Source organism: Schistocerca serialis, chromosome 1, assembly GCF_023864345.2.
Source record: "Schistocerca serialis cubense isolate TAMUIC-IGC-003099 chromosome 1, iqSchSeri2.2, whole genome shotgun sequence".
NCBI classification, from domain to species: Eukaryota; Metazoa; Arthropoda; class Insecta; order Orthoptera; family Acrididae; genus Schistocerca; species Schistocerca serialis.
In genome coordinates this window covers 1,031,775,985-1,031,802,174 of record NC_064638.1, presented here as the reverse complement: position 1 = coordinate 1,031,802,174, position 26,190 = coordinate 1,031,775,985, and the positions used below count along the sequence as shown (strand labels likewise).

Genomic DNA, 26,190 nt, shown 5'->3' with positions numbered 1-26,190 from the left:
TCTGAGCACTATGGGACTTAACATCTATGGTCATCAGTCCCCTAGAACTTAGAACTACTTAAACCTAACTAACCTAAGGACAGCACACAACACCACTCATCACGAGGCAGAGAAAATCCCTGACCCCGCCGGGAATTTAACCCGGGAACCCGGGCGCGGAAAGCGAGAACGCTACCGCACGACCACGAGCTGCGGACGTTTCAATGTCCTCTGTCAATCCTACCTGCCAAGGATCCCATACCACGCAGCAATATTCCAGCAAAGGATGGACGAGTGTAATGTAGGCTGTCTCTTTAGTGGGTTTGTCGCATCTTCTAAGTGTTCTGCCAACAAAGCGCGGTCTTTGTTTCGCTTTCCCCACAATATTATCTATGTGGTCATTTCAATTTAAGTTGCTCCTAATTGCAATTCCTAGGTATTTAGTAGAATTGACAGGCCTTAGATTTGTGCGATTTATCGGATTTCTTTTAGTACCCATGTGGATGACCTCGCACTTTTCTTTGCTTAGTGCCAATTGCCACTTTTCAAACCATACAGAAATTCTCTCTAGATAATTTTGTAATTGGAATTGATCGTCTGATGATTTTACTAGACGGTAAATTACAGCGTCATCTGTAAACAATCTAAGGGGGGTGCTCAGATTATCACCTAGATCATTGATGTAAATCAGGAACGGCAGAGGTCCTATGACAGTACCTTGCGGAACGCCAGATATCACTTCTGTTCTACTCGATGATTTAGCATCTATCACTACGAACTGTGACCTCTCTGAGAGGAAATTACGAATCCAGTCACACAACTGAGACGATACTCCATACGGACGCAGTTTGATTAATAGTCGCTTGTGAAGAATGCTATCAAAAGCCTTTTGGAATCTAGGAATATGGAATCGATCTGGGATCCCTTGTCGACAGCACTCATTACTTGATGGGAATAAAGAGTTAGCTGTGTTGCACAAGAACGATATTTTCTGAATCAATGTTGGTTCTGAATCAATAAGTCATTTTGTTCAATGTTATTCATAATATTCGAGTATAGTATATGCTCCAAAATCCTACTGCAAATTGATGTCAGTGATATGGGTCTGTAATTCAGTGGGTTACTCCTATTTCATTTCTTGAATATTGGTGTGACCTGTGCTACTTTCCAGTCTTTGGGAACAGACTTTTCGTCGAGTGAGCGGTTGTATATGATTGCTAAGAAATGCGCTATTGTGTCTGCATACTCTGAAAGGAACCTGATTTGTATACCATCTGGACCAGAAGTGACTTGAGTTGTTTTAAATGGTTCAAATGGCTCTGAGCACTATGGGACTTAACATCTGAAGTCATCAGTCCCCTAGAACGTAGAACTACTTAAGCCTAACTAACCGAAGAACATCACATACATCCATGTCCGAGGCAGGATTCGAACCTGAGACCGTAGCCGTCGCTCGGTTCCGGGTTGAAGTGCCTAGAACCGCTCGGCCACAGCGGCCTGCTTGAGTTGTTTCGCAGCACCTAAAGTATCTACTTTTATGTCACTCATGCTAACAGCTGTTATGGTTTCGAATTCTGGAATATTTACTTCGTCTTCGTTCACGAAGGCATTACGGAAAACTGTATTTGGTAAGTCTGCTTTAGTGACACCATCATCGGTAACATTTCCATCGCTATCGCGCAGTGACGGTATTGCCTTTTTTTTGCGACTGGTATACGAACAGAATCTCTTTGGGTTTTCTACAATATTTTGAGACAATGTTTCATTGTGGAAACTATTAAAAGCATCTCGCATTGACATCCGCACTAAATTTCGAGCTTTCGTGAAACTTAGCTAGTCATGCGGATTTTGCTTTCTTCTGATTTTGGCATTCTTTTTTCGTTGCTTCTGCAACAGTATTCTGACGTGTCCTGTGTACCGTGGTGGATCAGTCCCGTCTCTTATTATGTTATGCGATATGAATCTATGTATTGCTGTCGATACTGTATCTTTGAATTTGCGCCATATCTGGTCTACACTTACATAATTAGCTTGGAAGGAATGGAGAATCTGTCTTAGGAAGGCATCAAGCAAATTTTTATCTGCTGTTTTAAATAGATATAGTTTGCGTTTATTTTTAGTGGTTGTGGTTGATATGGTTTTGAGCCTCGCTACAATGACCTTGTGTTCACTAATCCCTGTATCCGTCATGACGCTCTCTATTAGATCAAGATTATTTGGGGCTAAGAGGTCAAGTGTGTTTTCGCAATCATTTAAAATTCATCTGGGCTCATGAACTAATTGTTCAAAGTAATTCTCAGAGAAAGCAAACAGTACAATTTCGGAAGTTGTTTTCTGTCTCCCACTGGGTTTGAACATGTATTTTCGATAAGAAATCGAGGGCAGATTGAAGTGTCCATCAATTATAATTGTATATACCTCCAAAGTGTATTGCAGTGACGCAGCGGCACTGCCCTGTGGTTAAATTTGCTGCCGCACCAACACAATTAGACCGGGAAACACCGGTGATGCTGTGTTGTACCGTATAACATTAAAAAAAATTCCCGTATACCGCAGCATCATCAGTAAACAGCTGTAAATTGCTGCTTACTCTGTTTGTGATAACAATTACGTATATAGAGAATAAAAGCTGTCCTGCCGCACTTCCCTGGGACACTCCTGAGGAAACCTACGTCTCTGATGAAGATTCGTCATCGAGGACAAAGAACGGGATTCTATTACTTAAAAAGTCTTCGAGCCAGTCACAAATTCAGGAACCTAAACCGTATGCTCGGACCTTCGTCAGCAGTCTGCAGTGGGGCATCGTGTCAACCGCTTTCCAGAAATCTAGGAATATGGAATCCGCCTGTTGCTCTCTATCCACGATTTGTAGGATATCGCCTCCCTCACACTGCCACTATCTATACAGGGTGTTACAAAAAGGTACGGCCAAACTTTTAGGAAACATTCCTCACACACAAAGAAAGAAAAGATGTTACGTGGACAAGTGTCCGGAAACGCTTACTTTCCATGTTAGAGCTCATTTTATTACTTCTCTTCAAATAACATTAATCATGGAATGGAAACACACAGCAACAGAACGTACCAGCGTGACTTCAAACAGTTTGTTACAGGAAATGTTCAAAATGTCCTCCGTTAGCGAGGATACATGCATCCACCCTCCGTCGCATGGAATCCCTGATGCGCTGATGCAGCCCTGAAGAATGGCGTATTGTATCACAGCCGTCCACAATACGAGCACGAAGAGTCTCTACATTTGGTACCGGGGTTGGGTAGACAAGAGCTTTCAAATGCCCCATAAATGAAAGTCAAGAGGGTTGAGGTCAGGAGAGCGTGGAGGCCATGGAATTGGTCCGCCTCTACCAATCCATCGGTCACCAAATCTGTTGTTGAGAAGTGTACGAACACTTCGACTGAAATGTGCAGGAGCTCCATCGTACATGAACCACATGTTCTGTCGTACTTGTAAAGGCACATGTTCTAGCAGCACAGGTAGAGTATCCCGTATGAAATCATGATAATGTGCTCCATTGAGCGTAGGTGGAAGAACATGGGGCCCAATCAAGACATCACCAACAATGCCTGCCCAAACGTTCACAGAAAATCTGTGTTGATGACGTGATTGCACAATTGCGTACGGATTCTCGTCAGCCCATACATGTTGATTGTGAAAATTTACATTTTGATCACGTTGGAATGAAGCCTCATCTGTAAAGAGAACATTTGCACTGAAATGAGGATTGACACATGGTTGGATGAACCACTCGCAGAAGTGTACCCGTGGAGGCCAATCAGCTGCTGATAGTGCCTGCACACGCTGTACATGGTACGGAAACAACTGGTTCTCCCGTAGCACTCTCCATACAGTGACGTGGTCAACGTTACCTTGTACAGCAGCAACTTCTCTGACGCTGACATTAGGGTTATCGTCAACTGCACGAAGAATTGCCTCGTCCATTGTAGGTGTCCTCGTCGTTCAAGGTCTTCCCCAGTCGCGAGTCATAGGCTGGAATGTTCCGTGCTCCCTAAGACGCTGGTCAATTTCTTCGAACGTCTTCCTGTCGGGACACCTTCGTTCTGGAAATCTGTCTCGATACAAACGTACCGCTCCACGGCTATTGCTCCGTGCTAATCCATACATCAAATGGGCATCTGCCAACTCCGCATTTGTAAACATTACACTGACTGCAAAACCACGTTCGTGATGAACACTAACCTGTTGATGCTACGTACTGATGTGCTTGATGCTAGTACTGTAGAGCAATGAGTCGCATGTCAACACAAGCACCGAAGTCAACATTACCTTCCTTCAATTGGGCCAACTGGCGGTGAATCGAGGAAGTACAGTACATACTGACGAAACTAAAATGAGCTCTAACATGGAAATTAAGCGTTTCCGGACACACGTCCACATAACATCTTTTCCTTATTTGTGTGTGAGGAATGTTTCCTGAAAGTTTGGACGTACCTTTTTGTAACACCCTGTATAAGTCTCTGTCCCACTGTCTCCTTTTTCTCCCTTTGCCCCATCGTTCTGTGTTTTTCCGATTATCATTTCTTTCATCCCTTTCTCTCTCTCTTGTCCGTACCACTGTCTCTTTCTCTTCCACTTTCACTGCCTTTCTGTTCCGCTGTCATTGTCTTTGTCCCATTCTTTTTCTTTTGCATTAGCACTCTTTCGTTCTTGATTACTGTCTGCTGTATTTTGCTTAAAATACCATTGTCTTCTCTCCAGAATCGTGCTTGGAGAGCGTTTGCCCAGATTTAGACTAATAGAGCGGGAAGCCTTAACGCATGGGTATAGGGGATAAGAGAAACTGAGCAATTTTTTTAACACGTGGGTGTAGTGCGATGGAAGAGAACTGGCAATCGGTATCTCCTCTTTCTTCGGCTGCCACCGCTATTGCCTTCATCCATCTCTCTTTCTCTTCCACCGTCACTTTCTCTCTCCACAATCACTGTCTCAACTCTCTTTTTCTCCCACTGGCAATCTCTCCTCTCTCTTTCACCGTTGCTGTCTCTCTTCTTCTCTCTTTCATCACAAAGAAGCGGGAATATATTCGCATGCTAAAATTTTTATTAAAGAACGTGGAATGAGGACGATGGCTGCTGGTTTCCCTCTTTTCTGTCAGAGGTTTTCAAACTGGAACATATTCGTCTTTTTTGTGCTCCTTTCTTTTCGCGCTAGAGCAGGGTGTACTGTTCATATAAAACGAATTTACAAGTCAGCAAACATTTGACAGTTTATTTATGTGGTCCGACACATATTTACTTTGGCACATACGAGCAACAAATAATCACTCATAATAAAAGGTTAACACAAAATTATTTGCGTTAGATTTTTTTCTTTATACTACGGCAATTTAGCGAAAGCGCCCGGCTTATGATTTGTTTCTTAAATGGGAATCAACGTTCGTTTCTTCCAAATACAAATTGAGTACTACATTAAATTAATATCCCAACCCATCGCCTGAGGAATAAAAACAAAAGGTTTTTAAAGCTATACTAAAAATGTACTTTGAACAGAGTAGCGAACGGACAAACACCTCACGCCGAAATAGAGGTTTCCTCTAGTTTAAAGTGAGTGCGTTACACTCATTCAACTTAAGTTCAGAACAATGCACAATATTTACAGAAGAAATATATTGGCTACTCGTTCAGTATACTCAAAACTGTGTTGTTTTATTTGCAAGTATAAAGTATTTTGTACGACAAAATATTTTTTTTACTTCAGTTAAAACTACATTTATGCCTCAGACAGGATATTACATGCATATTTTACGCGAATAAATACGGTAACTCTAAACTTCTGTATCTCGTAACGTATAACGATAATCGAGAAAAGTATCAAGTTTCGCGAGAACATCATCTCAAGAAAATACGGTAACAATTTCGACGGTTTCCCAGGAACAGAAATTGTAGAAGTGGGCATCCCCACAATTGATACTTATTTATTTATTTATTTATTGATTTATTTAACCTGGCAAGATTAGGGCCATCGGGCCCTCTCTTACATCTAACCAGGCATTCTACTTATTTTACATTCATATGTTTTAGTAGGCATGTTAAACTACATCTAGTACAAAAAGTGAAATAAACAATTTGAAAGGTACACCTGGAAAAATACATACATATAGAGTTTATATTTTTATGGTACCCAAAAGTCGTAGTTTTCCGTGTATATCTTGATAACGGATAAAGATTTTCGAAAACGGAAAATAGCGTTTCTAGATAAATGTCTGAATAGCATTTAGTTACAGTTTGAGCCGTTTGTTATGGTTAGTTATTTAGATAACTGAGACACACGGTGCAAAAAAACGGCTAAAACCGGTTTTTGCTGTTTTCCCAGGAATCACCCATGAACAAATGGTGCACTTACAAGCCGCCTAAGGGCCACCCTCGGCCACACCTAATGCAAAAGAACCAACAGATTTACTCAATTTGCTTGGGCTGGAGGAACAGTGTGATGTTTAAATTTTAACCCTGTACTGTAGGATCCCCGTTTCTCTGAGAGATGTACAGACGGTCAGGAGGCCGAGGGCTGTCCAAAACCACTTGACTCCTTGTCCCCGTGATCAACAGAACCAGAGATAAGGCCCCCTTAAAAATCGTATTTTTGTGCGCGGTTTTTGGAACATGTTAGTCCCGTGCAGTGTCCTGTACGGACCAATTGAACTTCCATCATCAACACGAATGAGAAATGCTGACACGAAAGCTGCATTCGTTGTAGCATGGGTTCAAACAGGCTCTGAATGACACCTTCAGGGATTTTTCTTTGTTTTCCTTTTTTTTTGCCGTATCTGAAACACGCGCCAACAGACTCGTCTCGTAACTCAACGCTTCTCAAACTACATTACCAGACTAATTAACATAAATTATTTTTTGGATCGCAAATTGATACAAGAGTGACCGATTTCGATTGTCATATTCCACAAACATGACGTTGTCAAGTATTCGCTGGTCATCGGGGCTCAGTTCGAAGCGGAACTCATCGCTGAAGACAGTTCTACTCCCGTCAGTAAGATTTCAGCCCGAAGACGTGTCTGCAAACGCTCCGCACGTCGTTGGGATACTAACGTGGCTGTCGCTCACCATAAGGCCCGACAACAAGAAGTGATGGTCTGGGATGCCATTTCTTTTCATAGCAGACGTCTTTGGTTGTCATCCCCGGCACCCTTACAGCTTAGCGGTACGTCGGCTATGTTCAGTGCCCCATTTTGTTGCCCTTTATGGCAAGCCAACCTGGGCTTATATTTCAGCAGGACACTGCCTGCCCGCACATGGCGAGAGTTACTTGTCTTCGTGTTTTCCAAACTCTTCCTTGGCCAGGAGGGTCCCCGGATCTCTCCCCAATTGATAATATTCAGAGCATTGTAGGCAGGACCCTCCAACCAGCTTGAGATTTTGACGATGTAACGCACCCAACTGGACGGAGTTTGGCACGATAGCCCTCAGGAGGACATCGGGCAACTCTATCAATCAATGCCAAGCCGAATAACTGCCCAAGGGTGGATCAATGCCTTATTAACTAGCTCGATTTGTGAAACTTTTCTTCTCGGATAAATCATCCAAACTGTAATCATTTGTTTGTCAGTACAAGTATACCACGTCTACCTACTTCCGTCGCATTTGGATAGTTCCTTAGTGGTGCGTCGTTTTTTTGTCCTAGACTTGGGGGCCTTAAGATTATAATGAAATGGTGTGGTGGTCCTCAACTACGTACCCACAGACTCAGAGTTGCAATTTTAAAAGTTTTGGCTGGGATACGTAGTTTCTGCATTACAAGCCAAATACTGCTGAGTCTACAGTATACAATATGAATAGACACATGAACCGAATGGTCGAATGTTCCTTTCACTCGGCAATTGCGAATTTTTAATGCAACATAATAATTTCCAAATGAATGATTGCAATTAAATAAAATCTGCAGGTACTATCTTAACGACTTTAAATGATGAATACTATAGCAGAAGTACCTTTTAGAATGTCGTTTATTACTGGAAAACTGTTATTGGTGTTGATGGTCCAGCAATTAAATAAAATATAAGCCGAATAACAGGGAAACAATAGATTCATACTTCACGTAATTAGTTATGAACAACAACATAGCTCGCGAGATATTCACTTCTAAAAGCATACTACGTCTTCACTTCAGAAGCCATGGAAATCTCATGTCGGCGATACGAAATATTTGTATCTCCCGCTACCACTCGCAAAACTGCTCCACTCTCCAAGTCTTGCCAGCTGTTGTGGCCGAGCGGTTCTAGGCGCGTCAGTTTGTAACCGCCTGACCGCTAGGTCGCAGGTTCGAATCCTGCATCGGGCATGGATGTGTGTGATGTCCTTAGGTTAGTTAGATTTAAGTAGTTCTAAGTTGTAGGGGACTGATGACCTCCGCTGTTAAGTCCCATAGTGCTCAGAGCCAGCTGAACTATTTTTCTCCAAGTCTTTCCCACGACTGTGTGTCCGTCGCGCTGTATCTGTCCAGGACTCTCTCCCATGCCCTGTGCGACTGTCCCTCGCGCCAAACTGTTCAGAACTCCCTGTCTTCTTCCCAAACGATCCTCCTGCCCCACTTCCATACAGTCTCTCCACGTATTTCTTTTGGAACGATCGCTGTGATTGGCTAGAGCACTCCTGCCCTGTCTCCAAGCCAACGCACACTCACAAAAATAATGAAACACATTCGAAATACTGGATTTACATTTCATTAACTTGAAATTAAATAAATATTCCTGGGGCTGGACCATAAACACTCTCTAACACACACTATTAGATTAAATAAATATGTATCAAAGGAATAGAACAGAAGTAAGCCAGTAGCCTAATGTCTCTGTGCTTTCTAAGACACAGTAAATAATTGACCAATTTCTTCATGAATAGTATGTATCGGATATAAACAAATGTATAGGTGCATAAATATTTTTATAAGCACGCTGCTACCGTTTTTCGTGTGCCTGTGGGATACTTATGGCCTGACGCAATCGATAGTAATCGGCTAGTTGACCTCCAATAAGTCATGTGCTATTCAAGTTGCCTGTAATTTATACCAATTTAGGTTTACAGTAATAGCTTTCTAGAGTCATGTCCATCGACAAAATCGGATGGACCGTTTAGAGTTTGGAAATTCGTTGCTGAGTGTTACTTGTGTAATTTATCGTCAGATTAAACTAATAAAGATATTGAAAATATGATTACACTATCAGAATCGTCGTGCAAATAATGGTAATGAACATGTTTCTTTTTGAGGTATCTGGCTACTATTAATTTCTATACGACCTGTGAAATGTCTGCCGTGATGGGTTCACAAAGTCCGCCATCTTTGACACTCTCGGCATACAAGTCTCTTTCATCGACGCAGCGTCACCAAGGAATTCCCAACCACGTGGTCGGCCTGGACCCCGGCTAACGTTCGGCGCCACTCGGCCGCCGACGAGCCGTGGCTTGGCGAGAGGCCCCAGCATGGCCACGCCAACTCCGAACTTATTTTCAGGTCGCCACAACTCGCCTGTTACCTCACAGAGTGTAGTCACGGTGTGACAGTCCATGGTGCTTCTGACATCGACGCACTGTCCGTATCGATACTTATCTTGCTCCAAACAACACCGTTTCTTGATTCAAGAGGTGTGGTGACCAACGCGATCAAAAAAATCGCTGAAGGATGAACCATATTCTCGAAATTCTTCGACCCTGCAATTTTGGAATTACGAACGTGCTGGTAGACGTTTCCTCTTCGTATACCAGGCATAAAACGACTTTCTTAGAAAAAAACCCATTAAACGCAATTTCTGCAGCTAAGGGGGGGGGGGGGTAAATCTCCTTTGTGCTGTAGGGGTCGCCCACTGCTGGATTGGAAACCCCTACTGTTTTGTCAAGACGTAGACCGAGGATCCGTGTGACGCTGTTAGAAGCAGCAAAACATTATTGAAGATTATTCCATTTATTACTCAGAATACCAATCGTCTGCCATGTCTGCTGCGATGGCTGGTGGCTACGTAATCGGGAGAGGCAGCTGCTGAACCCAACCGCAGACTCAGAGCTGCCGAGGGCGCTTCATCAGCTCTGGTTGGAAGTCGATGACAACTTGTTACGTTGGTTTGAACCCGCTAGCGAGGTAGTCACGTCCCATCGGCAGCCCTGCTTGGAGATGACGACATGTGTGTTTGAGTCACACGCCATTTCGGGGAGTACTCAATCATTCTCAGATTACTGCCCAAGTTGTCCTGTCAGGTGGACCACGATGTCGGACATCGTGACGTCGTGCTTAATGCTGAACCTGGCTCGCCGATACGGTAGACCGTCAGACTTGTACGACGGTGGAGTTTTAGGGCAGCTTCTACCCTGGACCGGAGCGATGTTGGTAGACCTGTGGAGTACCTATCAGTGCTGGCTCCTGTGCTGACTTCAGCAGGGGATGCCGGACTTCATTATCTGTGGCTATGGATCGCTGATCTTCTCCTGAGGCAGCAAGTGTTAAGACCAACACTACAACAATCTCACATACAAGATGTTGCTATGCCTTAACCAGAGAATCGAGGGCGCATGACATGAACGCCATCGGTCCTACTGATCGGGTGCTCTACGCTAGAGGGGGAGGAATATTTATGTCGTCGACGGGCGGCTCAACTCTGTGACGTCATTCATAATAACAGAATCGGTTCTGCTCTTCTCGAGTCGTCAGCGCTCTTCAGTTCCGCTGTTTAACGAATTTATTACAGAGTCGTTACTGCTTAGTCAAACTCCTGCTAGGCAATGTTATGTCCTCCATAGTGTCTCTTGCATAGCTTTACGAAGGCAGTCGTTCTGCATTCTTCTCACGATTTTCTGCTGAGCTCTCTCGCAGTCTCACTTTAGGGTGCGAGGTCACTGTTTTCCTGGCCGAGTAATGGTGCTAAAATGTTTGCGCTTCCCGGCTGGCGGCTATTGATACTTCCACCTGACTGAGTAATGCCATTCAAACTTAAAATTTTCCTCTCCCTCTTCCTTACTAATTTGTCGCATAACAGTGCTGAAATTCTAATCGCTTGCAAATGGTTGGTTGCTTTGGCAGGCGGACCAAAAAGCGACGTCATCGGTCCCATCGGATTAGGGGAGGATGGAGAAGGAAGTCGGCCGTACCCTTTCAATGGAACCATCCCGGCATTAGACTGATTTAGGGAAATCACGGGAAAGCTAAATCAGGATGGCCGGACGAGGGTTTGAACCATCGTCCTCCCGAATGCATTTGCATATGTATGTAGTACACTTAACGCCAATTTGAGTTTCGCCTTCGTGATGTTGGTTTAATGACCATCAGTCTATTTTTGTTCATTTTATAATCGTATTATATATAGTCTTTTCGCTAATACAGTTCGCAAAATTGTAGCAACTGGATTAACAGATAATAGGAGATTATCGAACAGTGTTTTGGATTGAGAATTTAACTACAGATAAGATAGTTGCTGTGAGGCAAATTTGAGAGAAGCACTAACATTTTAACAAACACATTTTGGCGACATTTATTTTTGTAAGGCTTTTTTACGATGGCCTTAGGCTGAGTTTGCTAACATCTGGAGTGAATATCGGACTCCGAGGAAAAATGGCGCATGGTGAGAATATGCACAGTGAGAACAAGAGAAAATGTCAAATTCTGCAGAAAGACGGACAATGACTTTGACATATGTTCAGGTATACAGCGAGGTGGTGTTAGTGCCAGGTAGTGGGTAACATAGTACCGGCGAATGTCTTGCGATAAATAAACAGAAATGAGATGGGGAAAGCGCCATCTTGAGTGAGAAAAACATTATGGAACCGCACTCAGATGAAATCGTAGGTTTATCATAGTCGGAAGCGGTATGAAGATATAGAAATAAAAGGCATGTTAATCTGAAAATCAGTGCTGAGAAGACTGAATTCACTTGCGTTGGAGAGAATCGTCATAATGTTTCCTGTTGCAAGTAAGAATTTTCAGATTTTCTAGTTCAAGGACAACTGCATAAAGCTGTAGATAAAACAACGTGTTTATAATGAACCCAGAGCCCACTTCTGAGTTAATCTGTATATGATTTAACGCACTTGGTTCAAAATGGCTCTGAGCGCTATGGGACTTAACTTCTATGGTCATCAGTCCCTAGAACTTAGAACTACTTAAACCTAACTAACCTAAGGACATCACACACATCCATGACCGAGGCAGGATTCTAACCTGCGACCGTAGCGGTCACGCGGTTCCAGACTGTAGCGCCTAGAACCGCTCGGCCACCCCGGCCAGCCGTTTAACGCACTCCCATTCTTACTGCAGTAGGTGTGAATAATGCAATAATAGTTCCAGAGGTGCTGTACATATCAGAGACGTTGGATACCACAGATCGTTAGCCTAGTTGCAGATATAGATGGTTGGAATATAGGGGACCAAGAATTGTTTGTGTTACATGGTGCGACAAATAACAACGTCCGAAATTGAAGGCAAGAAGACTTCTATAAGGAGAACTTACGGCTGTCAAACTGGAAGACTTTCGGACCTTAGCTGTTATTTTGGGAATGCCCGAGGGAACTTGCTTGCTTCGGAGTAAAATGGTGAATGAAGTCATGAAAATGAATCGATGGAAAAAAGCATAAGAACGCTGTTTCTGTGGGAAGACTGTGAGTTCGGCATAAGCACTTAAAGGTCGGTAAACGTCGAGAAGTATGTAAGCGTTCATGGTTCTCAATTCAGACTAGGGTCTATCTAATACAATAAACATACTGTGACTAGTCAATGTGTGATTAATGTACCAATTGTACTAAAACTCCGAGGAAGATTTGGTTCAAATGGTTCAAATGGCTCTGAGCACTATGGGACTTAACATCTGTGGTCATCAGTCCCCTACAACTTAGAACTACTTAAACCTAACTAACCTAAGGACAGCACACACATCCATGCCCGAGGCAGGATTCGAACCTGCGACCATAGCGGTCGAGCGGTTCCAGACTGAAGCGCCTAAACCGCACGGCCACACCGGCCGGCGAAGATTTACAGTGTTGACAATTGCCTCCAAGAAATGCTATTCATTTACATAAACTATCAGGCTAACACTCGTTTTGCAGATGTCTGTCGTTCTCAGTAATTTCCAGAATTTTTCATCTAAGCTGAAACCCCACAATGTTTGATGAAACGAGCATTACCTATACCTGGGTGGCGTCCAAGAGTTCTCGTTGCGCCACTGATAAAATAAGTCGAAAAGTGGCAGAGGAATGCTTGGTACGTCTTCTTCCCGTTTTCTAAAAGCCGTAATTATAGGCCCGTATTGCCGACTTTCTATCCGTTATGCAAATATGGAACCTCTTTACTCTCGCGTGTTGCAACATTAAATTTATTTAAAATTTTTACTATTTATTTCAAACATTAATTTTGTTGCTGAATTTCTTGCGACAAATATGTCGGCAGTAGTGACAATTGGTTTAACTTGCGACAAACACTCGTGTAGGAGGCTTGTGACCGTTATATGACTAACTCGACACGACGTTAATACTGCTTCAGGTCGCTAAATAAGATGGTTCCACTGGTTATAAAAACTTCATTGACGCATTTGGGGCATGATGCACCATCAGAATATCAGAAATAAACTTTATGCAAAATATAGCGTCAAGTACAGACTGTGTTAACTTCGGTCTGTACAATGTCATCACACTCTTCTTGAGCGAAAATATTTTCTTTAGGCAGCAACATGCATTACGTGGGCAAAGATCTTATAAAACTCAGTTTGCTATCTTCATCCAAGAGTACTAGAGGTCATTAAACACATGCCCCCAGGTTGACACCATACTCCTTGTTGTGGATTGGCAAGAGAGCCAACCCACTGTGAGAGGAAGCCGAAAGGCACGCGTTTTAGCTCACGCAGGCTGGCGCGAGGTCTGGAACAGGACAAGGAAGTTAGAATTTAGCAAAAAAGGACGTAGCTGTTGGAATACTTAACTTTAATCCGTAAATGGTGAACATCGCTCTTGACGGTACATGTTTTACAGCATCAATAGTAACTGATAATGGCGCCTTGCTGGGTCGTAGCAAATGACGTAGCTGAAGGCTATGCTAACTATCGTCTCGGCAAATGAGAACGAATTTTATCAGTGAACCATCGCTAGCAAAGTCGGCTGTACAACTGGGGCGAGTGCTAGGAAGTCTCTCTAGACCTGCCGTGTGGCGGCGCTCGGTCTGCAATCACTGATAGTGGCGACACGCGGGTCCCACGTATACTAACGGACCGCGGCCGATTTAAAGGCTACCACCTAGCAAGTGTGGTGTCTGGCGGTGACACCACACTCCTTAATATCCTGAAGACAATCAATAAAGCTCCAAACTGATGATCAGTAAACAAAGTATGACCCTGCGGAATATCAGCCCAGGTCTATGATTAGGTTTAGAACTTCTTAGCTGATAGAACTCAACACAGCGTTCTTAACGGATCGAAATCAAGAAATATAAAACAGATTTTTCGGGTACCCTGAAGAAATGACTTGAAGGCAATATTATAGAAAGGAAAGAGAAAGCCAAGCGGTCTAGGGCGCTGCAGTCATGGACTGTGCGGCTGGTCCCGGCGGAGGTTCGAGTCCTCCCTCGGGCAGGGGTGTGTGTGTGTTTGTCCTTAGGGTGATTTAGGTTAAGTAGTGTGTAAGCTTAGGGACTGATGACAATTAAGTCTCATAAGATTTCACACACATTTGAACTTTTTTTTTTTTTTTTTTTTTTTTTTGCCGGCCGGAGTGGCCGAGCGGTTCTAGGCGCTACAGTCTGGAACCGCGCGACCGCTACGGTCGCAGGTTCGAATCCTGCCTCGGGCATGGATGTGTGTGATGTCCTTAGGTTAGTTAGGTTTAAGTAGTTCTAAGTTCTAGGGGACTGATGACCTCAGCAGTTAAGTCCCATAGTGCTCAGAGACATTTGAACATTTTTTTTCTTTTTTTTGAAAGAGAAAGTAGACGAATATGAGAAAGGAAATACAATACAGCGGGAAGAATTTGGCAGACTATTGAAAGTCTTAAACAAGACCCCTGGAGTAAACGACATCCCGTCAGAACAACTGATATCCTTGGGAGAGCCAGCAACGAAAGAGCTGTTGCACCTGGTGTGCAAAAAGTATGAGACAGGGGAAATAACCTCAGACTTGAAGATAAATGTAATAACTAAAATTCCAAAGAAAGATGCTTTCCGGTGTGAATATTACCGAACTATCAATTTAATAAGTCATGGTCGCAAAATGCTAACACGAAAAATAACTGGTAGAAGCTGACATCAGTGAAGATCAATTTGGATTTCGGAAAAATGTAAGAACACGCAACAAATTCTGACTCTACGACTTACCTTAGAAGGCAGGTAAAGGAAAGGTAAACGTACGTTTATAGCTTTTGTATAATTAGAGAAAGCTTTTGACAGTGTCAACTGTAATACATTTTTTGACGTTATAGAGGTAGGAGGGATAAAATACAGGGAGCGAAAGGCTATTTACAACTTGTACAGAAACCAGAAAAAAGTCCTTAGAGTCGAGGGGCACAAAAGGGAAAGCAATTAATTAAAGGGAGTGAGACAGTGTTGTAACCTATACCTGATGTTATTCAATCTGTACAGTGAGCAAGCTGTAAAGGAAACGAAAGAAAAACATGGTTCAAATGGCTCTTAGCACTATGGGACTTAACATCTAAGGTCATCAGTCCCCTATAACTTAGAACTACTTAAACCTAACTAACCTAAGGACATCACACACATCCATGCCCGAGGCAGGATTCGAAACTGCGACCGTAGCGGTCGCGCGGTTCCAGACTGTAGCGCCTAGAACCGCTCGGCCACCCCGGACGGTCAGAAAAGTATGGAGAAGGAAATAAAGATCATGGAGAAGAAATAAAAACTTTGTAGTTTGCCGATGACGTGGTAGTTCTATCAGAGGCAGCGTAGGCGTTGGCAGGGCAGTTGAACGTAACGGACAGTGTCTTGAAAGGAGGACATAAGATGAACATCACAAAAGCAAAACAAGGGTAATGGAATGTATTCGAATTAAATCGGGCGTTGCTGCGGAAATTAGATTACGGAACTAGACACAAGAAGTGGCAGTTAAATAACTGATAATGGAAGAAGCAGTAAGAACGTAAAATGTAGACTGGCAATGGCAAGAGAAAGAGTTTCTGAAGAAGAGAAATTTGTTAACATTAAACGTGAATTTAAGTGTTAGGAAGCCTTTTCTACAGGCATTTGTCTGAAGTGTAGCCTTACGCGGAAGTGAGACGTGGTTGACGTAAATCTCAGAGAAAAGAAAGTAGAAGCTTTTGGTTTTGTTACAGAAGAATGCTAAAGATTAGATAGGTAGATGGTGTAACCAATGAGGAGGCACTCAATTGCAATGGGAAGAAAAGAAAGTTCTGGCATAACTTGACTAAAAAAATGGTTGTTAGGACACATTCTGAGACATCAAGGGATCGCGGACTTACGGTTGGAAGGAAGAGTCGCGGGTAAAAACATAGCCGGCCGATGTGGCCCAGCGTTTCTAGGCGCTACAGTCTGGAACCGCGCGACCCCTACGGTCGCAAGTTCGAATCCTGCCTTGGGCATGGATGTGTGTGATGTCCTTAGGTTAGTCAGGGTTAAGTAGTTCTAAGTTCTGGGGGACTGATGACCTTAGAAGTTAAGTCCTATAGTGCTCAGAGCCATTTTTGTAAAAACATTAGGTGGGGGCAAGAGATCAATACAGTAAGCAGGTTCAAAACGATGCAGGTTGCAGCAGCTTTTCGGAGATGAAGAGGCTTGCACAGGACAGGGTAGCATGGGGAGTTGCATTGAAGCGGTACTGTTAGTACACTTCACCACTATTTCCGATATGCAAATGATATCAGAATGCCAATCAGGTAATGTTTACAGTCGTCTATGACATGAAAAGAGTGTTTCTTCTCTTGTAATCATAAACCTCGGCCATTGGACCTGGAAATGTGCACCACTGTGTTTTATTCCGACATGTACTCCTATGTGTCACACTTCCTCGTCTTGTCTATATCCTACTGTGTATAAGAGCATGAAACTCCGCGATCAGGTACTGAAGCCCACGCGGTAGTTGACCGACCGCCATGTCATCCTTCATTCATATTCGGATGTGGTATGGAGGGGCATAGGGTCAGCACACCACAGGCCCAGTCGTTGGCGACGTTTCGGCGTTGGAGCCCCTACCTCTTAACCAGGTAGTTTCTCAATTGACATCACGAGGCTGAGTGAACCCAATTCAGTCCTCTCACCAAAGAAAAATTCCTTGCAGTACCAGGAGCCAAGCCGGCCGCTGTGGCCGAGCGGTTCTAGGCTCTTCAGTCTGGAAACGCGCGACCGCTACGGTATCAGGTTCGAATCCTGCCTCGGAGATGGCTGTGTGTGATGTCCTTAGGTTAGTTAGGTTTAAGTAATTCTAAGTTTTAGGGGATTGATGACATACACTCCTGGAAATTGAAATAAGAACACCGTGAATTCATTGTCCCAGGAAGGGGAAACTTTATTGACACATTCCTGGGGTCAGATACATCACATGATCACACTGACAGAACCACAGGCACATAGACACAGGCAACAGAGCATGCACAATGTCGGCACTAGTACAGTGTATATCCACCTTTCGCAGCAATGCAGGCTGCTATTCTCCCATGGAGACGATCGTAGAGATGCTGGAAGTAGTCCTGTGGAACGGCTTGCCATGCCATTTCCACCTGTCGCCTCAGTTGGACCAGCGTTCGTGCTGGACGTGCAGACCGCGTGAGACGACGCTTCATCCAGTCCCAAACATGCTCAATGGGGGACAGATCCGGAGATCTTGCTGGCCAGGGTAGTTGACTTACACCTTCTAGAGCACGTTGGGTGGCACGGGATACATGCGGACGTGCATTGTCCTGTTGGAACAGCAAGTTCCCTTGCCGGTCTAGGAATGGTAGAACGATGGGTTCGATGACGGTTTGGATGTACCGTGCACTATTCAGTGTCCCCTCGACGATCACCAGTGGTGTACGGCCAGTGTAGGAGATCGCTCCCCACACCATGATGCCGGGTGTTGGCCCTGTGTGCCTCGGTCGTATGCAGTCCTGATTGTGGCGCTCACCTGCACGGCGCCAAACACGCATACGACCATCATTGGCACAAAGGCAGAAGCGACTCTCATCGCTGAAGACGACACGTCTCCATTCGTCCCTCCATTCACGCCTGTCTCGACACCACTGGAGGCGGGCTGCACGATGTTTGGGCGTGAGCGGAAGACGGCCTAACGGTGTGCGGGACCGTAGCCCAGCTTCATGGAGACGGTTGCGAATGGTCCTCGCCGATACCCCAGGAGCAACAGTGTCCCTAATTTGCTGGGAAGTGGCGGTGCGGTCCCCTACGGCACTGCGTAGGATCCTACGGTCTTGGCGTGCATCCGTGCGTCGCTGCGGTCCGGTCCCAGGTCGACGGGCACGTGCACCTTCCGCCGACCACTGGCGACAACATCGATGTACTGTGGAGACCTCACGCCCCACGTGTTGAGCAATTCGGCGGTACGTCCACCCGGCCTCCCGCATGCCCACTATACGCCCTCTCTCAAAGTCCGTCAACTGCACATACGGTTCACGTCCACGCTGTCGCGGCATGCTACCAGTGTTAAAGACTGCGATGGAGCTCCGTATGCCACGGCAAACTGGCTGACACTGACGGCGGCGGTGCACAAATGCTGCGCAGCTAGCGCCATTCGACGGCCAACACCGCGGTTCCTGGTGTGTCCGCTGTGCCGTGCGTGTGATCATTGCTTGTACAGCCCTCTCGCAGTGTCCGGAGCAAGTATGGTGGGTCTGACACACCGGTGTCAATGTGTTCTTTTTTCCATTTCCAGGAGTGTATGTTAAGTCCCATAGTGCTCAGAGCCATATGAACAATTTGAACACGGTATTATGCATGTGTACCAGTTTCTTCGGCGCTTCAGCGTATTTGCTGAAGGAGAAAGAGGGAATTTGAGAAAAAAATGGTTTGAAAGACATCGGCGAACGCGGAAGCGAACCAGGAGCCGAAACGGGGCCCCGACGTGAGCGTCTGTCGTGTTGACCACTCAGATATCGAGGCTGACATTAATGTTACGGGAATGTAATGGGATGCAGGTAGGTGATGTACTAACCCATAAATAGATAGCAAGCAGTAGGCTTGTCAAAGCTTAGCAGGAGAAAGTTAAGCACAGAGTTTGCTTCAGAGGGCTGTAGAAAGATCGATTCGGACGAGAGTAGAGGGTGTAGGTTGGTCTTCAGCCAGTGGAGACTAGCGGTTTAATAAGGGGCAGTTGTCGCCGGAAAGAAGGCATGTTCTGAAACTGCTGCTAGTGGGGTCGCGCTAAAGTCGTCCTCCTGCTGAGCTCCAGTTGGTATGTGATAAGAATCGAAAATGAGTTACAGCGATGTGGACTGGACTCATGTTGTGTTATTTAGGATTGATTTGATTAGTGAAGAGCCAAATGTCGAGGTCATTATTATTATTTTGGTGGAGTAAGTTGATAGTGGTGGTCATTGCCACTGTCTTCGAACAAGTACTGACCATCAGTCTTGCACCTTACAGGACGTGCTCCAGACTAATACATGGTGGTATTTACGAAAGCAGGTGGGGATATTTCTTCGCTAACATAGTTTTGTGCAATGGAGGTAACTTTTGAAGTGGTCTTCTTTGTAACGGAGTCTTGGGCACCAGGTCGCGCCATTGCTGGTATAGCACAGTAATTGCGGAAAATACATAGGTGTGAACTCGATCAATGGTATCGAACTTTCAAGAAAGGTAATAGAAAGCGGGCTAGAATGTTTTCAGTTTTTGGACGAATTCGTGGCACTATCTTTGTAGTTTGTGTCCGCGTCATGTGTCATTGCAACTTCCGAAAGAAAGCAGTAACGGTCAAGATATTGTGACTGGTGGGTGTTTAACTGTGGTCAGTGAATATTAGAGGTAGCATGAATTGCGGGATAGACATCTTACTCGATTAATTTGAGTGTTCGGTTGATTCTCTTCGTGGTTCGTGGTGGAGACGTTGTGCTGCGCTTGTGTATGCAGCTTGTAGCAGTGTCTTGACCAAGGTAGCCAGCTACTAACACAGTATCCTAACGGGTACTAAAAGTAATTTGAGACGTTTTGATATTAATTTTGAATAAGTTTCATTGTGAGCGGGAGAGAGCCATACGATTAGCAAGGATTCACGTGGTGCCTGTGCCCATAATTTTTTATTAGCCATCCCCCTCTTTCGATTTCAGTATCAGAAGTATAACGCATTCAGCCACGTATACAGCAACATTCAAGCAGATTTTGCGTGAGTCACAGCAGTTCTGAGCATTACCACCAAAAGTGCATAGTACCCTCCGTCAAATGGTTCAAGTGGCTCTGAGCACTATAGGACTTAACTTCTGAGATCATCAGTCCCCCAGAACTTAGAACTACTTAAACCTAACTAACCTAAGTACGTCACACACATCCATGCCCGAGGCAGGATTCGAAACTGCGACCGTGGCGGTCGCGCGGTTCCAGACTGTAGCGCCTAGAACCGCTCGGCCATCCCGGCCGCCACCCCTCTGTCAGTTCATGTCATTAGGTAAAGTGATGAAACATTTTCTGTATTATTTATTCTAATAAAAGCCTCCCCTCTGAACGTGTGTTTGCTCATTAATTCAATCTTTCCCACTTGCTTCACGAGCTTACGCAAATAATGCAACCTGAGGCATCTTAAATGTAGAGTTTTCGCATGACGTACGTTAATTCAATTCGTTTTATCAGTAGCGCGCTGCTGCTTTCTATGCGTGTATCTGTGAGTCTCATTGTATGAAATTGGTGTGTTGTTCTGAGAGTGTTTCCCCTTTCTGCCTTTCTGATAGTGTGATCAAGGGATAATTCATGGATAAGAGACCGATTAAGGGAACTTTATTTACTATTAATTCCTTATAATTAGAGCTTACGTTATTCCAAGTAAGAAATAATGTAGTTCATATTCAGAGAGAATGTTGTTTGTTACAACATTCATGGTAATTACGTGCTGCTCATGAAGTTCCTAACCCCCTCTTTATTAACTGGATGACGCAAACAAAATATAAACCCCATAAGAGAAAAAGTGACAACGCTATTAAACGAAATTAAAACAAATAATTAATAAAATTCCGATAGTTGAATATACTGTCAGTTTGGTTAAGGGCATGTTTCAAGCAATGCATTGGGTGAATGTGCGACTAGTGTTATCCGTTGCATTTCTTAAGTTATTGATTCCAAAGATCATAAAAAGTAACTTAAAGTCGGCCCATTGAGAATAATTAAACAGAATTTCACGGAACCTCATCATACGGGAAGAGGCAAAAAATTTCTCTTCAAAAGTGTTGCAGAGTAATACAAAGGTAATAATGACGACACAAACATACCTACAGCCAAACCAAAAGGAAAGTAAAAAACAATAACAGACCATTATGGTAACCATGCAGGATCAAACCACTCATCAAACTGATGACTACAACAACAAAGGAAGCGTTATACGTCCATTACCATTCACTATTATTGTAAATGATCTGGTGAAAGTAGGAATTTGCTTCCCTCCTCACCCGCAGCAAACAATTCTTCGGATACTAAACTCACATAAGGTCCTATCAGACAGACAAACGTATCGATTCAGAACATGTATGGCATACTTACAAGTAAAGTGCACGCCAAATAACTTGGGCCAGTACCTGTGCAGATTGCGTGGCAATGGAGTGAATAACGGAAGTGGTAGAGGTTCCGTTGTTAACGGCCATAGTATGATATGGAACGAACAGTGCGACAGCTGAAGACCACACGTGAACGGATATGTCGTGTAACTTGTAAACTACAGCCAGAGAATGTTCATAAACAAAACACCAACGAAAGCAGAACAGTTCTGGGCAAGTGCCTGTAGAAGGAAATCTCACGAATTTACAATGAGGTAAAAATGTGATATAGTGGACAACATTGCTTACTACGATACCAACAACGTAAAAGGAAGATCATGTGCCACGTGGAAATTATGTGTCAGTCCCACTCAACATTACCAGCATATAAAATTTCTTCTACACTCGGTGCAGGGATTGGCAGTTGACGAGCAGCTTAAATAAATGAAGCGTATTGCTCAAAAATAGTTCGAGAGACATCTTACACTTCGGTTACAGCGTCGGAGGTAAATTATTGCAAATATGTTAGCAACCGTAAAATCTCTAGGAGTATCCATCTGAAGCGACATAAAATGAAAGTAGGACATAAAACTACCAGGGGCGTTTGATAAGTAATGCAATACATTTTTTCTTTGGCCGATTTCGGTTGAAAACATGCAGTATTTGTTGTGCGGTATCATAGAATGTTCCCGCTTCAGCACCTATAGTTTCATGATGTTCCGATAGGTGGCGCCGTTATATATACACTCGTGCTCATAAATTAAGGATAATGCTGATACATGGTGAAACAACGCTCTGGTGGGCGATTTGCGGGTTTACGTCACCTCGGGGTATGACCATGCGGTGCATTTGACCTGCGGTCGTCGTACGGTGGCGCTGCCAGCAGTCCAAATACGCAGAGGTGTATTGGTGCATGTCGGAGTACGGTGCAGCAAGTAAGTGTGCAGACCTTTACAGACGTGCTAATGGTGACTGTGTGTTGAAAATGGCTCAAAGAACACACATTGATGACGTTACGAGGGGTAGAATACTAGGGCGACTGGAGGCTGGTCAAACACAGCAGGTCGTGGCACCGGTCCTCCGCGTGCCACAAAGTGTGATCTCAAGATTATGGCAACGATTCCAGCAGACAGCAAACGCGTCCAGGCGCTACTGTACGGGACGTCCACAGTGTACAGCACCACAAGAAGACCGATATCTCACCATCAGTGCCCGCAGACTGCCATTGAGTACTGCAGTTAGCCTTACTCGGGACCTTACCGCAGCCACTGGAACAGTTGTCTCCAGACACACAATCTACAGACGACTCAACAGACATGGTTCATTCGCCCGGAGGCCTGCAAGGTGCGTTCCACTGACCCCTGTCACAGGAGAGCCCGTAAAGCCTGGTGTCAAGAACACCGTGCATGGTCATTGGAACAGAGGTCCCAGGTTATGTTCACAGGTGAGTTCAGGTATAGTCTAAACAGTGATTCTCGCAGGGGTTTTAATGTGGCGTAAACCACGAACCAGATACAACCCCTTAATGTCTTGAAAGGGACCTGTATGGAGGTCGTGGTTTGATGGTACGGGGTGGGATTATGATTGGTGCACTATACCCCTGCGTGTCTTTGAAAGCGGAACTCTAATAGTTCAGGTGTATCGGGACGTCATTTTGCACCAGCATGTCCGCCTTTCCAGGGATGCAGTGGGTCCCATCTTCCTCCTGACGGATCATAACGTACGACCCCACCGAGCTACCATCGTGGAGGAGTACCTTGAAACAGAAGATATCAGGCGAATGGAGTGGCCTGCCTGTTCTCCAGACCTAAACCCCATCGAGCACTTTGGGAATGCTCTCGGTCGACGTATCGCTGAACGTCTTTAAAGCCCCACGACACTTCAGGCTCTCCGTCAGGCACTGGTGCATGAATGGGAGGCTGTACCCCAGCAGCTACTCTACCTCCTGATCAAGAGTATGCGAACCCGTTGTGCGGTCTGTGTATGTGTGCATGGTGATCATATCCCATATTGATATCGGGGTACATGCGCAAGAAACAGTGACGTTTTGTAGCACATGTGTTTCGGGACGGTTTTCTCAACTTATCACCAATACTGTGGAGTTACAGTGTGAGTCGTGTGTGTTCCCTATATGTCTATGCTATTAGCGCCAGTTTTGTGTAGTTCCACGTTGTGTGGCACTACATTCTGCAATCATCCTTAATTTATGAGCGTGAGTGTAGCAGCAGAGAAGCGTTCCAAGCAGACAGCCGTCACTGAGTTTCCTTTCGCAGAAAGCCAGAGTGTCGTAGATATTCACTGCCGCTTACAGAATGTGCGCGGAGACCTGGAAGTGAACAAAAGCGCGATGAGTTGTTGGCCGTCTGTCATCATCGCAACCTGCTCGATCTTCCGCGTGCCTGCCGGCCGCAGACAGTTGTCTCTCCTACAATGTTGGAAACTGTGGAGCTCTCATCCGAGGCGATCGACGGATCAGAAACGAACAATTCGCTGCACAACTGCACAACTGGACGTCTCTGTTGGTATTGTTGACACAGTCAAAGGTATGTGGCCGCTGGATCCTCGATGCTTAACAGGAGACCATAAAGAATAAGGAAGGACCGTACGTGTCGATATGCTTGCACATTACGAGGCTGATCGTGATAATTTTTTTGTTGATCATCGTCACAGGCGATGAAACATGGGTTCATCACTTCGACCCGGAAACAAAACGCCAATCTCTGGAATGGCTCCATACCACCTCTCCTACTGATGAAAAGCTCAAAGCCGCACCCTCAACCGGTATAGTCATGGCGACCGTCAACGATCAACTCAGAAGTGCACTGTACTACCCTCAGGACTTCAGCGTGTTCGTCGTCACAAAACTGCAAACGAGCTTCTCCTTCTCCATGACAAAGCAAGGCTTCACACCAGTCTGCGCACCTGAGAGGAGCTCACAAAACTTCATTGGACTGTTCTTTCTCATCCACTCTACAGCGTGGACCTCGCACCTCCCGACTTTCACATGTTTGGCCCAATGAAAGATGCACTCTGCGGGAAGCAGTACGTGGGCGATGGGGAGGTTATCGATGTAAGACGTTGGCTCATAAGTCGACTGGTATCATGCGGGCATACAGGCCCTCTTAGTAAGGTGGCGTAAGGCCTTCGCATTGAACGGAGATTATGTTGTAAAATAGGGTTTTCTAGCCGAAAGAGTGGGGAATAATATGGTGTATTGGAGTCCTGAATAAAACAAACATGCTTTCAGAAAAAAAAATGTTGCGCTAGTTAATGGGCGCCCCCTTAGTTAAAGTAGAATCGCAGACAGATTCAATACAAGAATCCTAAGCAAATGCAATTAATCAACTAAAGAAATGGCTTACAAAATACTTGTCGATTTCGATTCTTGAATACTACTCGTCTGAGACCCGTGCCAGGTAGGCTTAACAGAACAGACAGAGAAGATCGAAAGAAGAGTGGCGCGTTAATTAGGTCTTATTTCAGTAAACGCGTGAGCGTTATGGAGCAACAAACTCCACTGGCAGACGCTACAAGAGTAGCGCCGTGCACAGTGTTAAATGACGAGAGTATGCGTTCCTAGAAGAGTCGGGAAACATGTTACTTCCTGCCACCTGCCACCGTGAAGGGAAAATGAAATTTGAGCTCACTCGAGGACTTAAGACGGTAGTTCTTCTTGTACACCATTCACGGGTGGAACAGGAAACGGGAAAGTAACAGTGGTAATGACCTTCTCTAGGCAACACAACGAAAAACGGCTTGAGTAGTATAGTTGTTGAAGCAGAGATCAACAATGTGTAAGTGCTATCTTCCGTGGCAGTGCGAGTGTGGTGCGAAAGCAGTGGCGTAGTGCGTGGTCAGATACGGAGGCGATACTTTACCGAGTGCGACGAGCGCGGAGAAAACCTTTGCTGGCCCCATGGCTGTGGCGGCGGAACTCCAACTAAACGACAGACAAGTAAGCCGCTCGCGCGACCCGGCTGGTACCAGCGGCGTGGCCCTGCGATAGCGGCAGCGCGCATATCGCCCGTCGTGCAGCCTGCCACAAGTCTCATGCGTCACGAGCCCCTGCAGTACAGACATGTTCGAGGCTTCATAATGAAACGCTCTTCTCTAGTAACTAAGTAAGTCAGGGTCTGCAGTGTATATCTGTGTCTCTGACAACTGGCAATTCCATAGTGAAAACTGATACAAAATAGACACGTGTTTCAAAGTTTTACTGTCGTTCAGAGTAGTCAGCACCATTATACAGGGTGGACCATTGATCGTGACCTGGCCAAATATCTCACGAAATAAGAGTCAAACGAAAAAACTACAAGGAACGAAACTCGTCTAGCTTGAAGGGGAAACCAGATGGCGCTATGTTTGGTCCGCTAGATGGCGCTGCCATAGGTCAAACGGATATCAAATGCTTTTTTTTTTTTAAATAGGAACCCCCATTTTTTTTACATATTCGTGTAGTACGTAAATAAATATGAATGTTTTAGTTGGACCACTTTTTTCACTTTGTGATAGATGGCGTTGTAATAGTCACAAACATATGGCTCACAATTTTAGACGAACAGTTGGTAACATGTA

General features: G+C 44.7%; 1 protein-coding gene across 1 annotated transcript in view; it reads right to left on the bottom strand.

Moving 5' to 3' along the window:
- The window catches only part of LOC126414084 (uncharacterized), a 51,982-nt gene extending 26,361 nt beyond the window's left edge, over positions 1-25,621 (bottom strand). Inside the window, exon 1 of the mRNA XM_050083316.1 lies at positions 25,494-25,621. Coding sequence (XP_049939273.1) covers positions 25,494-25,533 — 40 coding nt within the window. The 5' untranslated portion in view covers positions 25,534-25,621. The remainder of the gene's footprint in view (positions 1-25,493) is intronic.
- Between the last annotated feature and the right edge of the window lie 569 nt (positions 25,622-26,190).